Source organism: Lynx canadensis, chromosome D4, assembly GCF_007474595.2.
Source record: "Lynx canadensis isolate LIC74 chromosome D4, mLynCan4.pri.v2, whole genome shotgun sequence".
NCBI lineage: Eukaryota > Metazoa > Chordata > Mammalia > Carnivora > Felidae > Lynx > Lynx canadensis.
In genome coordinates, this window is record NC_044315.2 from 56,260,368 (window position 1) to 56,273,138 (window position 12,771).

General features: G+C 48.9%; 1 protein-coding gene across 4 annotated transcripts; it reads right to left on the bottom strand.

The window, feature by feature from the left end:
* Nucleotides 1-9,389: 9,389 nt before the first annotated feature.
* On the bottom strand, nt 9,390-11,965 carry RPP25L (ribonuclease P/MRP subunit p25 like). 4 transcript variants are annotated; one of them, XM_030293905.1, is made up of 3 exons: nt 11,883-11,899; nt 11,488-11,556; nt 9,390-10,217 (listed from the first exon to the last, which is right to left on the bottom strand). In XM_030293905.1, exon 3 carries the CDS (start codon nt 10,181-10,183, stop codon nt 9,692-9,694), a length of 492 nt encoding a protein of 163 aa, XP_030149765.1. In that variant the 5' UTR covers nt 10,184-10,217; nt 11,488-11,556; nt 11,883-11,899; the 3' UTR covers nt 9,390-9,691. The 4 variants fall into 4 exon arrangements, with proteins under 4 accessions (XP_030149765.1, XP_030149764.1, XP_030149763.1 ...); XM_030293904.1 differs by lacking the exon at nt 11,883-11,899 and adding an exon at nt 11,653-11,870; XM_030293903.1 differs by lacking the exon at nt 11,488-11,556 and having other exon boundaries at nt 11,883-11,965.
* Nucleotides 11,966-12,771: the final 806 nt, after the last annotated feature.

A 12,771-nucleotide genomic window follows, 5' to 3' on the forward strand; every position in this document is an offset into this window, starting at 1 on the left:
AATTTGTGTGTGGGGAGGTGCCTGGGTGGCTCAGTTGGTTAAGCATCTGACTCTTGATCTTGGCTCAGATCATGATCTCATGGTTCATGAGTTCAAGCCCTGAGTTGGGCTTTGTGCTGACAGTGTAGAACCTGCTAGGGATTCAATCTCTCTTTCTCTCTCCACCCCCTCCCATGTGCTCTCTCTCAAAATAAATACATTAAATTTAAAATAAATAAATAAATTTGTAGGGAAGAAAAAGTGGATCTCAAAGCCTAGGCCCCACCAAAGCAAGGTGTCTGCTGGGCTAGATCTGACTCAGGGGCAGGACAGGCTGCACACCTGGCAGGAAGGAGGAAAGTCAGATAAGGAATTCTGTGGCACAGAGTTCCCCTTCCATCTCTCTCCCTGCTTTGATGTCTTTGTCTCTCTCTCTCTCTATGTCTCTCTCTGTCACAGTCCTGGACTCTGATAGAAAGGATAGGAAGCTGCATGTTCTTCGGCCTGTGGGAAGGCTTTCCCCTGAACAGCTGCCTGATGATTCCAGGAGTCCCAGATTTGCCATGAGTGGTGGTGTGAGAATTTGTCCCAACCTCTGTCTCTATGTCTGTCTGTCTTCTTGGTTCTTCAGTGAGACTGAAACGTTCAAATACCTACTCACCATTTAATGGCTTTGTGACCTCAGGGAAATGACTGAATGTCTCTATGCCTCAATTAACTCAGGAATAAAATGGGATCATAATAGTGCCTATTGCCTATGACTGTTGTGAAGATTCAATTAAATGAGATAATCCAGTCAAGTGTTCAGTGCCAGCCTGGTGGATACCAGAGCCCCCTTCATCTGCTGGCTTTGGTTTTCTACCCATCAATGTTTATGTCTCCTGTATCTTTCAGTCTTTCTCACTCTCCATCTTTCCCCTAATCCCTTTTTTTCTCTCCATGTGTGGCCTTGCCTAAAGCCCTCCAGACAGCCTTGTTTGACCCTGCTCCAACACCCATTGGCACAACTGGCCCAGGTGGGGTGGGGTAGGGTGTCCAGGGAGGTTTTTAATTCAAACATGGAATTCCTGACAGCATAATCACGCCTGGGCCTGAACATGGGTGAATCACAGTCAATGGGAAGAGTGATTATGTCTGTGTCCTTTCTGGCGAGACAGGAGAGCTGGGGGCTTAGCTTGGCAGTCTCTTGGAGGAGGGGGGCTTGCCCTGACTGCTCTGACTGCCCCCACACCTGGGCCCCAGCCAGATCCCCCATGTCTAGTGCTTCCCTAGAGGTTAAGGCATCCTGCCCAGGGCTGAAAGGGGAAGCTTCCACCTCTACATAGGGTGGCTTACCTGCCCTCAAAATACTCTGGCCCACCCTCACCCTCAGTCCTGCCCTAAATTTCCTATACCCCATCCCAAACCCTGTATGGAGACATATTGCCTCCATAGATCCAGTTACTCTTGTCTCTATCTCTGTGTCTCTGTTTCTCCTAACCTTGATCCATGACTTTTGCAGCTGCATATGCTTTATACCCACAAATGAGCCCACCAGGGATAGGAAGCTATGGGAGTTGAAGGGTTGTGTTCTTCCTTCCACCTGGACCAAAGAGACCCTTCTTGGGGGGGAGGGGGAAGATGCAAAAAGCCCAGATGACATTTCTCTATCACTGTGGACCTGTGAAGGCAGAAGCATGGCGTAGAATAGGTGTTCTATAAATGTAAGCCCAATCAATGGCAGAGGGGCAAACAAAGGACCCTGAACAGGTAATTGGATGTAAGTCTGCAACAGGCAGAAGCATGGATAGACTGTGGATAGGCTGCTGCTTGATTTTGTGGATCAGCAAGAAGTCTTCTCTGGGGGCCAGGATTGGTCTCAACTAGCCCTAGACACCCTCATACCTGGGCCCCAGCCAGACCCTTCACGTCAGCCCTTGGGCAGAGGGCCAGATGGGTGAACCACTAAGACTCACCTCTCACTTCTCTATTCTCTATACCTCATTGCCTCAAGATGCCCACCAGCTTCGAGAGGGATGGGACTACAGATCCAGAGAGAGAAACACTAGGCAGGGTCACACAGTAGGCAAAGGCTAGAACAGGAGCCCTGGTGTACTGGCAGCCAGCATAGGCCTGTCACAGGGGTCCAATGGCAACACTGACAGGGGCCAGACCTGCAACAGGATTTTATGTGGGGAGAGCACCTAGGAATCTTTGAACATGCGGGTGGCTGGGCCATCAGTCAAGAACAGATGTGCAGCTTCCTGTCCTTCCCATCAGAGACAAGCATTGGAATAAGAAGTTCAGAGAGACAGAATCAGAGTGAAAAGAGAAGGGAAAGAACTTGGAAGAAAGACCAAGAAATAGACACAATTAGAGAGAGTCAGACACAAAAATAGAGATGCAGAGAAAAAAAGATGTGAGTCAGAGACATGGAGACAGGGAAATGCAGGAGGGAGAGCCATGGAATTTAAGACACAAAGATAGGGGGAGACATGAAGTCACAGAGAAACATTGTCTCAGAGTCATAGAGCAACAGTGACATGCAGTCAAAGATATATACACATGGACAGACAGAAGCTCAGAGACTGACAGACAGAAACAAAAAAAACAGGAGGGATAAATAGAGATAGAGACAGAAAGATCAAGAGGGGCAAAGAGATGGAAAGAGAGAGTCCGGAGACAAAGAGTGAGGCAAAGAAAAAGATTAAAACAGAAGGAAAGGGAAAAGCAGGCAACAGAGGAGATCCTCCTGGTCTCCAGTCTCTCCAGTCTGGTCTCCCCAGGGTTTGGGCCCCCTTTTGCTCTTCTTTGGTTTCCATAGCAACAAGAAGGGCAGCAGAAAATTTGCATATACATTTACATCCTTTCAGTCTGCATAATTCAACAGGTTCTGTGCATATTCATGAGACTGAAGGAAGGTGACTCTCCCAATCTCTGCTCAAAACCTGGCTGTGGTGCCCCTTGCTTGCAGTACTTGGTCATGGCTCAGGGCCCAACCTTGAAGGCCCTGACCAGTCCCTTCCAGACCCTACTAACAACATTCCCCTCTGCTCCCCAAACACTCCCTTGTACTTTCCTACCTCCAGACATTTCCTCAGGTGACGCTCCTCTGCCTGCCAGGGATGCCCTTCCTTCAGCATCAGTCCTGTCAATGATACACGCATATGTGTATGCACACACATATGTTTGTATGAATGCTGTCTGGGGGCGGCGGGGGCGGCAATGGCAGAGAGTGACAGCCCTAGTGGAGGAGGCCCCTCAGTCACATATCTATCTGGTGTTTCTGTCAAAGAAGGATGTGCATGAAAGGATCACACTGAGGGAGGCTGGGATGTAGGTGTGCTGAAGGTTGACAGATCTCCCAAGAGAGTGGGACCTAAGGAAGTTGAGGGCCCCACATGGAAACTGACAGAAACACTGGTTCCAACCAGGATAACCAGGGGAACTAAGGTAGAGCCAAAAGAAACCTCAGAAACAGAAGGGCTGAGGTGGCTTAAATGGCAGGGAAGTGGGTGCCAAGGGCCAAGAACTCTTTCAAAGTGCCAGGCCATGAAAGCTCCTGTGAGCTAGGAGAGCTTCTCTAAGGCCTGCTCCAGCCATAATTTTGGCTTCACCATCTCCCCCTGGATCCCTACAGCAACCTCCTCACTGACTTTTCTGCCTGTGCTCCCAACCCATTTTCTACACTGTAGCAGCCAGAGCTCTCCCTAAAATACCAATCTGATAATGCCACATCATTTCCTCCTTAAAGGTTTCAGTGACTCTCCATCACCCTCAAGAAAAAGCCCAAGCTCCTTGGCCACTCAGGCCCTTCCAGTCTGGCTCCCACCCACCTTGGAGCTTGATTCCTCACACTCCCCACCTTGAACTTCATGCTCCAGTGATGATCTCTGTGCTTTTCTCACCTCTATACCTTAGTTCATGCCTGCCCTTTACCAAGAATATCCTTTTCACTTCTTGTGCTTCTTCAAGATTCTACACAAGCATAATGTCTTCTTCTTTGAAGCTTTGACTCTTCCTAAAGACTGGACGGAGGGCTCTGAACTCCTGAAGTCTAATGAACTTCCCTAATCTCTGTACTTATACCAATAGTGAAAATCCCTATATACGTGGCTATAGCTGGGGCTAGAGGTTCTGAAGCCAGTGACTATATTTGTCACATTATGGGTAATCACTAGCTGTTTGTGGAACAAATGAGAGATCTCTGAGCCCAGTGAGGCCAAATTTCAAGCCTAGACTAGTACCTTGGTCTTGAATCTCCTGGCAACCTCTGTACAAACCCTGCAAGAGGATGGGCTAGCCCTTTGTAAATGCTGCCACCTTGTGCCCATATTCAGAAGTGCAACCATACACCACCTTCCTAGTGCAATGACCAAAGTGGTAGCTGGAGGTACCTTACAGACTCAGGCCTTATCCCAAATTGAGAGGGGTTTGGGAGTGGAGAGATAGGTCCTCAGGAGCAAGCCCTCAGAGCTTATTACTAGTGTCCTTTGAACACTCTTGATGGGTGGCAAGCAGACAAATGGCAAGAGCAAAGGTTCAGAGGCAGAAATCTCATGCATGTCAGAAGAGTAAGATGTTAGTATGCCCAGAGCCCAGGTCCAAAGGGATTAGGCCAAAGATAGACTAAGCCATGGCAGTGACCAAGCAAGGAGGTCCTTTAAGACCATCCAACGAATTAATTTGGATTTTGTCCTCTAATCTGGACATGGGAAGGCTGAGGGAGAATGACAGGATCTGGGTATGGCCACACACTTGGAGGCTCAATAGCCATTCGTTCTTATATTAACCAGTCATCAATTCATCAAACACCTACTATATGCCAATAAGTGTTCAAGATCCTTAGGTTACATTAGTCAACAAAACAAAGATTCCTCACAGTTCTTTCTGCCTATGGGTTCTGTCCCCATGCTTTAATAAAATCACTTTTTTTTTGCACCAAAAAAAAAAAAAAAAAAAAAGATTCCTACCCTTTCCAAGCTTACGTTCTCATCAGGAGGAGACAGACAATAAACAAAACACTATTTTAAAAAAGTAAATTATATTTAGAAGGGGAAAAAAAGTGCTTGACTGCAGTCTTAAATGGATTGGGTCAGAATAGGCCTTTGCTGAGGTGACATTTGAGTGATGGCTTAAAGGAGGAAGGGAGATGGCCATGCAGGTATCTGTCAGAAGAGCATTCTAAACAAAGGAAAAAGTTAGTGGCTTGGTTTGAAGGAGAGCTCAGAAGGGAGTGAAGCAGGGAAACCAGTAAGGAGAATGTTACAAGATGCTGAGAGGCACAAAACAACAGAAGCTGTGGGAATGGAGACACCTAGGAAGTAAAATTGGCAGGATTTGGTGCCTGCTTGCATGTGGCAGGTATATAACCCCTCCAGTCATACTGTGGTCTTAAGTCCCCATTTCAAGGGGAACAAACTCACTATACACACCACCTCTAAGGCAAGCAGTGAGAATGCTCAGCACATTCCATCCTGGAGGACCCCATTGCCCACCTTGAAGCCCCCCTCCTGCCCCCAACACACACATCACCACCCTCCCTAGCCTCTTAATTCCTCAACCTTGTCTTCAGTGACTCTCTCTCCAGGCCACTCAGCTATCCACTCCCAGGCCCATAACCAAAACTCTCAAATCCACAACTCCTCCATCTCATCCTTTAACTACTATTGAATTATCTCTTTCCATAAAAGATATGTTTAAGTTCTAACCCCTAGTACCCCAAAAGGTGACTTTGTTTGTAAATGAGATCTTTACAGATGTAATCAAGTTAAAATGAGGTTATTAGGGTGGGCCCTAATCCAATATGACTGGTGTCCTTATTTATTTATTTGAGTTTTATTTTGAGAGAGAGCACTTGTGCACACGTGCGGAGGGGGAAGCAGAGAGAGGAAGAGAATCCCAGGCAGGCTCAGTTAGCCCAGGGCCTGATGTGGGGTGTGAGATCATGACCTGAGCCAAAACCAAGAGTCACTTAACTGACTGAGCCACCCAGGTGCCCTGACTGGTGTCCTTATAAAAAGAAAATTGGACATAGAAACAGACATAAGGGAAGGAAATGTGAAGATGAATGACGGGAGTGATACATCTAAAAGCCAAGAAAGCCAAAGACTGACAGCAAACTAGAAATTAGGACAAGTCAAGGAAGGATTCTCCTACAAGTTTCAGAAAGGGAAATGGCCCTGCTGACACCTTGACTTCAGACTTCTAGTCTCCCAACACCGTGAGACAGTAAATTTCTGTTGTTCTGAGCCACTCAATCTGTGATACTTTGGTACAACAGCCCTAGAAATGCGTAGTGACAATGCCTGTCCTAGTTCACTCAACTACTCCATTTCATCCCATCCCACCCCAGACATTTTCATGGGGATGTCCAGGACAGTGACCCCTACCCCTATCTTTACTTCTCTCCTGACCCACTTTGGATTCCTTGATTCTTCACTACATCTTGCTAGTCTCCTCACTATTCTTCTATCGTTTCTGCCTGTCTTAACCTTAGTCTGGAAGGATGCAACAGTGATTCCTGAGTCCTCACCTGTCCTATGGATGCTTCTGAAGCTCAAACACCCTGACTGATAACACTACAAGTTCATGGTCACCAGCCTTACCTGGGCTTTTAGCCCTGCCTGGTCATCCTCCTGTGACCCCCTGGTTATCTCTCCTGCAACAACGATCCCATACTTCCTTCCCACCAGCCTCCTCATTCCACTCTCAGCAGCAGAGCTGGATTCCCACATCAATAGGAACCTTCTGAACTTCCTCATGTCCCACCTTTGCCTCCACACCCACTCGTATGCACACCCATCTTCAACTTCTTCCCTGGGAATTTACAGGGAATCATCTCTCCTCTTCCCTTTGGAAGGCCCATACCTCCATGCTTCTGGATCCCATTCCCTTTTACCCCTTGCAGAGTCTCATTCTATGAGTTATCCAGAGTCTCTTGCCTCTTCAATCTCTTTTACTATTAGCTTCTTCCATTAACCTACAAATATGTTCAAATCTCTAACTCATTAAAATAGAAAACTCTGCATCCACATTCCTCTACAACTATTTATCACCTCTCTCCTCCCATTCACAATGCCACTTCTTGAAAGAGCTGTCTCCACTTCCTTACCTTTCATGCCAAGGCATAACCTTTTCCAACAAATTATGGAGGTAGAAGCCATACTGGAGTGAATTAAGGAGGAGATATTGAATGGGAAGACACTGAATCAGCAATTATATACAACTCTTATGCTCCCTCCTAAATTGGGTCAAGCTTTCTGACTCTAAAGGACTATCTTCTCTCGGGTTCCCTTCCTAAAATTCTTCCTGTGGCCTATTTCCTGATTCTCTGAGCTATCAAGAGATTTTGACCCCCTCCTCAGTTTCTTTCACACAAGCCCTGCCATCATCCTGGAGTTACTAGGTGGTGCCTTAATGAACTGCCCAAATGGGAACCCTTCCTAGGACCCCCAGAGCTTGTAATACCACCTTACTGAATCATCCCCTGAGCACAGGTCAGCATGCTTATTCCATGTGATTATTCCACCCTGGCCACAGCAGGGTGGATCAGGATGGGATGCTGAGCCACACATCAACAGTCTGCAAGTGGCCTAGCCCCAAAGCTCTGGGAAACAATGACGCTCAGACAGCTCTTTATGGTAGAAAACACACAAGTGGAGATACTTAGAGAAAAAGCAATACACAGAAGCTGGGAGGGAGCAAAAACCTGAGTTAGCCACAAAGAGAATGGGGAGAAGTCAGGAGTTGCTGGTAGCAAGACACCAGAATCCCTGCCACAGCCTCTAGGGGTGTATTTGATGCTCCTTGACCCTCTGTATTTGAGAGGCCTGACTGGGCAACAGTTCAGAGGGTTCCTGTCTCTAATATCCCCTGAATCTGCATCACCTGCCCTTCCCTCAAGGTCTTTCACATCACTCTGGTCAACCTATCTTGAAAAGCACAGAACATAGTGTTCAAGTTTTGACCATAGCCTTCTGGCCTTCTGGTCCCCTCATCCCTGCCCTAAGCCCTTATTGAGGCCTCCAATTGTTGGATTTCTCCCAACAATCCATCCCCTCCTGCCTAGACTCAGCCAAACATCAGTTCAACACTCTCAAATTGACGGGCTCATCCTGCCACAGTGTGAACCCAGAACAGCCCCAAGTTTATGCTTTCCTAGTGACTGGACACTCAGTCACTGGAAATATTGGGGAAGACATCAAAATCCAGTGGGAGACCCAACTGATTCAACTCTTCACTGAGTCTACCACTGCCCACAATCCTGCTCTGATCCCTGCAGATCCCTGGCTACCATTGCAATCTTTACCTCTCTTCTCATGCCCCTGACCTTACCAATGTAAGTCTGAGAGTCTAAGGCCAAGTTGAGACAGAAAAGGAGTAGCTAGGGGTAAAAAAGAAAGGATGAGGCCCGGAAGGGAGATATGAGACTGAGCTGGGGTTTTTTTGTTTGTTTGTTTTTTAGTTTATTTATTTAAGTAATCTCTACACACATGGGGCTCAAACTCACAACCCTGAGATCAAGAGCCATATGCTCTTCCAGCTGCACCAGCCAGATGCCCCATGAGCTATGTTTTTAAGATAGGAAAATACATGTTTGTAAATGGAGTCATTAATAATGATAGCAATTAACATTTATATAGTACTATATGCCCAGGTGGTATCTAAGAGTCATATGTGCATATTTCTACATCTAACCCTCATAGGGGCCCTCTGTCCTGATTGAGGGAGCTCAATCCTCTGGGTGGGTCTGTTAGTTAAGTGTCTGACTCTTGGTTTTGGCTCAGGTCATGATCTCACAGTATGTGAGATCGAGCCCTGCATCAGGGTCTGCGATGACAGTATGGAGCCTGCTTGGGATTCTCTCTCCCTGCCCCTCCCCTGCTCGTGCGCGCTCTCGCTCTCTCTCTCTCTAAATAAATAAATAAATAAATTTTTAAAAATCGTTGGGACGCCTGGGTGGCTAAGTCAGTTGAGCATGACTCTTGATTTCAGCTCAGGTCATGATCCCAGGGTCATGGGGTTCAGACCTGCAATGGGCTCTGAGCTGACTGCATGGAGCCTGCTTGGGATTCTTTCTCCCCCTCTCTGCCCCTTCCCCACTTGCTCTCTCAAAATAAATAAACATTAAAAAAAAAATCCTCATTAACAACCCTATGAGGTAAGCACTATATATATCCTGTTTTATGGATGGGAATACTAAGGCTCAGAGCAGTAACTTGCCCAAGGTCACAAAGCAGTAACTTACTAGCAAATGGCAGAGCCAGATTCAAATTCAGGCAGTCTGTTACCTGAGACCATGACCTTAACCACTATACTATAATAAATGCTGCAGAGAAAGAAAAATGTCCCTAAACCAGGGGCAGGGGGGTGCAGGGACTCCCCCTCCCTTAATCCCACTTCTACACAGGTCAAGCAGAGGCTCATCAGACAATTAGGCAGAACCTTTATTTCCTAACCACTCCCTGGATTTCTGTCAGAAGGACAGAAGCACAGTAGGGAGAAGGCTGAGTAAGCCCTTCTTAAGCAATCCAGAAGCCATCTAAGACTGCACACCTGTCACTGTAGCAGTCCCTTTTCACACACCAGAGAGAAGGGGAAGCAGGACAGGGAGGCTCCTTTCTGTAGATTCAAGTCTTGTTGGGGATGTTGAACAGTTACAGAGACTTCTCAGAGAAGGCAAAGCCATCATAGACATTCATGCCTGGGGAACAGCTTGCTCAGCAGATCTTCAGGACCAAGTGTCTCGAACCCTTCTTCGGGGTCGTGGGCCACAGCTGGAGCTTGATGTGGGGCCCAAGCCAGGGGGTGCTCCTGGAGGCTGGTAGCCACATTCATTAGGGTCCAGGGGGTCCCGGCTGAGCAGTACCCACACTGCAGGTACATGGCGGCGCACCGTGAGGGGATCTAGGCCTGTGTCAGGTGAGACTGGCACCCAGCTGTCCTCGGTCTGCAGGAAGCGCAATTTGGTAAGCTGATGGAGGCCTGGTACCCGCCGCTTGACAATCTCAGCACAGCTGACCGCCTTTCCTGCAGCCCTGCCAGAACCTGAGAACACCACATGCCGTGCACTACCACCCTCCAATCGACCCAGTGCCAGCCCCAGCAGGTTGCGGATTTTGCTGCCATCTCGGACCCGCATCTCCAGGGTATCAGGAGGTAGCTGGGGCATCGGAGAAGGTGCTGGGAGTTCCACAGAGCCAGCTTTCCGGTAGTGCTCCATCCCACTTGCTGTTGTGTCTGAATTTCACGGCCCACTGCAGGGAAGTGTCAGATGAATGCTGGGCAATGTGCCCCAGGACACCCCACAACCCCAGCTCTCCAGGATATGGTCCTATTTATCCCAGACTTCCCAGGAATAGGACCATATCCCCTCACCCCCGGCTTCTAAGAAAAGGTGCCATGCCTACTTTACCCTGGGAAGGGGCTGTATCCCACATACCCCATTCCTCTGGACAGGGCCATAACCCTGCCTCCACCCTGGAGTCCCTGAGACAGGACCAAATTCATCAAACACTGGGGTCTTTAGGATAGGGCCAAGCCCCCTCATCCCAAGAGCCATAGGACTGGGAATGAGCCTCTCTCATCTTGAGCTCCTTGGGACAGGGCATGAGCCTTAAACAAGGACTTCAAGAACCTCCATTTTTACCTCAATCTATACTTTCTAATTAATAAAGTTCTTTCCAGGGGCACCTGGGTGGCTCAGTTGGTTAAGCACTGACTTCAGCTCAGGTCATGATCTCATGGTTCGTGGGTTCGAGCCCCACATTGGGCTCTGTGCTGACAGCTCAGAGCCTGGAGCCTGTTTCGGATTCTGTGTGTGTGTGTGTGTGTGTGTGTGTGTGTGTGTGTGTGTGTGTCTCTCTCTCTCTCTCTCTGCCCCTCCCCCGCTTGCACTGTCTCCGCCTCTCTCAAAAGTAAATAAACATTAAAAAAATTTAAAAAAAAAGTTCTTTCCAGTTTATATTTTCCTCCCCACATTTTTTTATTTTTAAGTAAGCTCTACACCCAATGTGGGGCTCAAACTCACAACCCCAAAGATCAAGAACTGCATGTTCTACAGACCATCCAGGTGCCCCTCCAGCTTATCTTTTAACTCGGGGAAAACATCCTGCAGGCAAAGCATCCCTTGATGGGAACCAAAAATACCCCTCAAGCAATAACAGCTGCCCTAATGCCAGCAAGACCCCCTTGACTGGCCCCAAGACAATGATCAATCTGCCCATTACTGCGTCTTGCACCTACGGACCGACCTTTGTCTCACATTCTCCTTATATAAACCTAGAAGTATTTTCAGCACTTTGAAGACCGTCTTTGAGCCTAGTCCGCTGTCTTCCGGTGTTGGCCTCACTGAAATAAATTACTTTATTGTTTCACCACCACTTGGCTCTCTGCCTTCGGATTTTGTCAGCCAGGAGTGGCAGAACCTGGTCTGTTTGGGATCCCAAAGCCAGGTGCTCTTGCACTCCTGGGCTCCGGTTACACCCTTGCCCTAGACTTTCGAAAACCAGACTAAGCGCTCCTCACCTACAGCTCTCCAAGACCGGGACAAGGCCCCCTCACTCCGCTCGCAGAGGCTCCTATACTCCAAGCTCCCTGGAAAGAGCCAAGAACTCGTCCAGATGCTCCTCAAACAGAACTGAACTCCTCTCCCACTCCGGGATCCTTAGGATAGGGCCATGCACCCCTCACCTTGAGATTCCCAGTGTCAATGCCCTCAGCCCAGATCCCTCAGAAACGGCAGCAGAGGCTTGACGCGGAGGGCTGCCTGGGCTACTCATAGAGTGGAGTCCACAACCTGGCCGTCTCCACCGCCACGGGCGGACTCCAGAGCTCAGCAAGCCGCAGAGACCAAGGACCAGCCTCCCCTCTCTTCCCTCTACCTCCAGGGTCCCCCCACCCCACTGCGTTCTCGCTCTCACCGCCCTGGCCGCGCACGCCTCAAATTCGATCAGGAGCCAAGATGGCGCCCAAGCCGGGAGCGCGCCGAAGCCGCGGGGCCGCGCACGCCGTGTAGGGGCGGGACCTAAGGGGCCGTGCCTAGCGGTGCCTCAGCGGGAAAGCTGAGTTTCGCGGGGACTTCTAGGAGTCAGCTGAGCCAGAACATCCCGAGACCATGAACATGTAGACAGTCTCCGATGTTACATCCTGGAGCAAGGGCATCCCTACTGGGGTGGAGAGAGAGCCCTGCGGAGAGGAGCCACCATCAGAGACTCGTGTCCCAAAGTTGGGAAGGATCTGGCCCTGAGAAGATGGTTCCGCTGGCGTCACCAGCTGGGCGCACAGCAAGAACAAAGGCGAAGCATTGGGTTTTACTTTGGACAGAGGCAAGGGGTTCCGTTCGAAGTGACTGCTGCTGCGCGGGGGAGTCCCTTGGTCACCGAGTTCTGACATTGGACTTCATTCTGTGGGCATGGCAAGCCACGGAGGGTTTTCATCAGGGGGCATACCAATTTGTGAGCAAACCAATTTGTGCTGCCGCCAGAGGGGGTGGGGGTGGGGGAACTGGGCCTCGACCAACGGCCGCGGGGTCCCGGGGGCGTGTCCACTGAGACTCGTATGTTGCCTAGTGTATAATAGGCGCTCAAATAGTTGTTAAATGATTTGTGAGAATTAAGAGAAATGGCAGTGGGAATACAGAAAAGTAGATTAAGCTGGGAGACGTAGGTTTGGTGAAGAGTTGGTGACTGAACTGAGAAGGAAAGAGTCTAGGATGACTCCCAGTTTCAGACTTCTTTTCGACATGCTGAATTTGAGACGCTAGTGAAACCGTTGGGTGGCCAGCGGACTGTTAAAAAGGGATCTGGGACC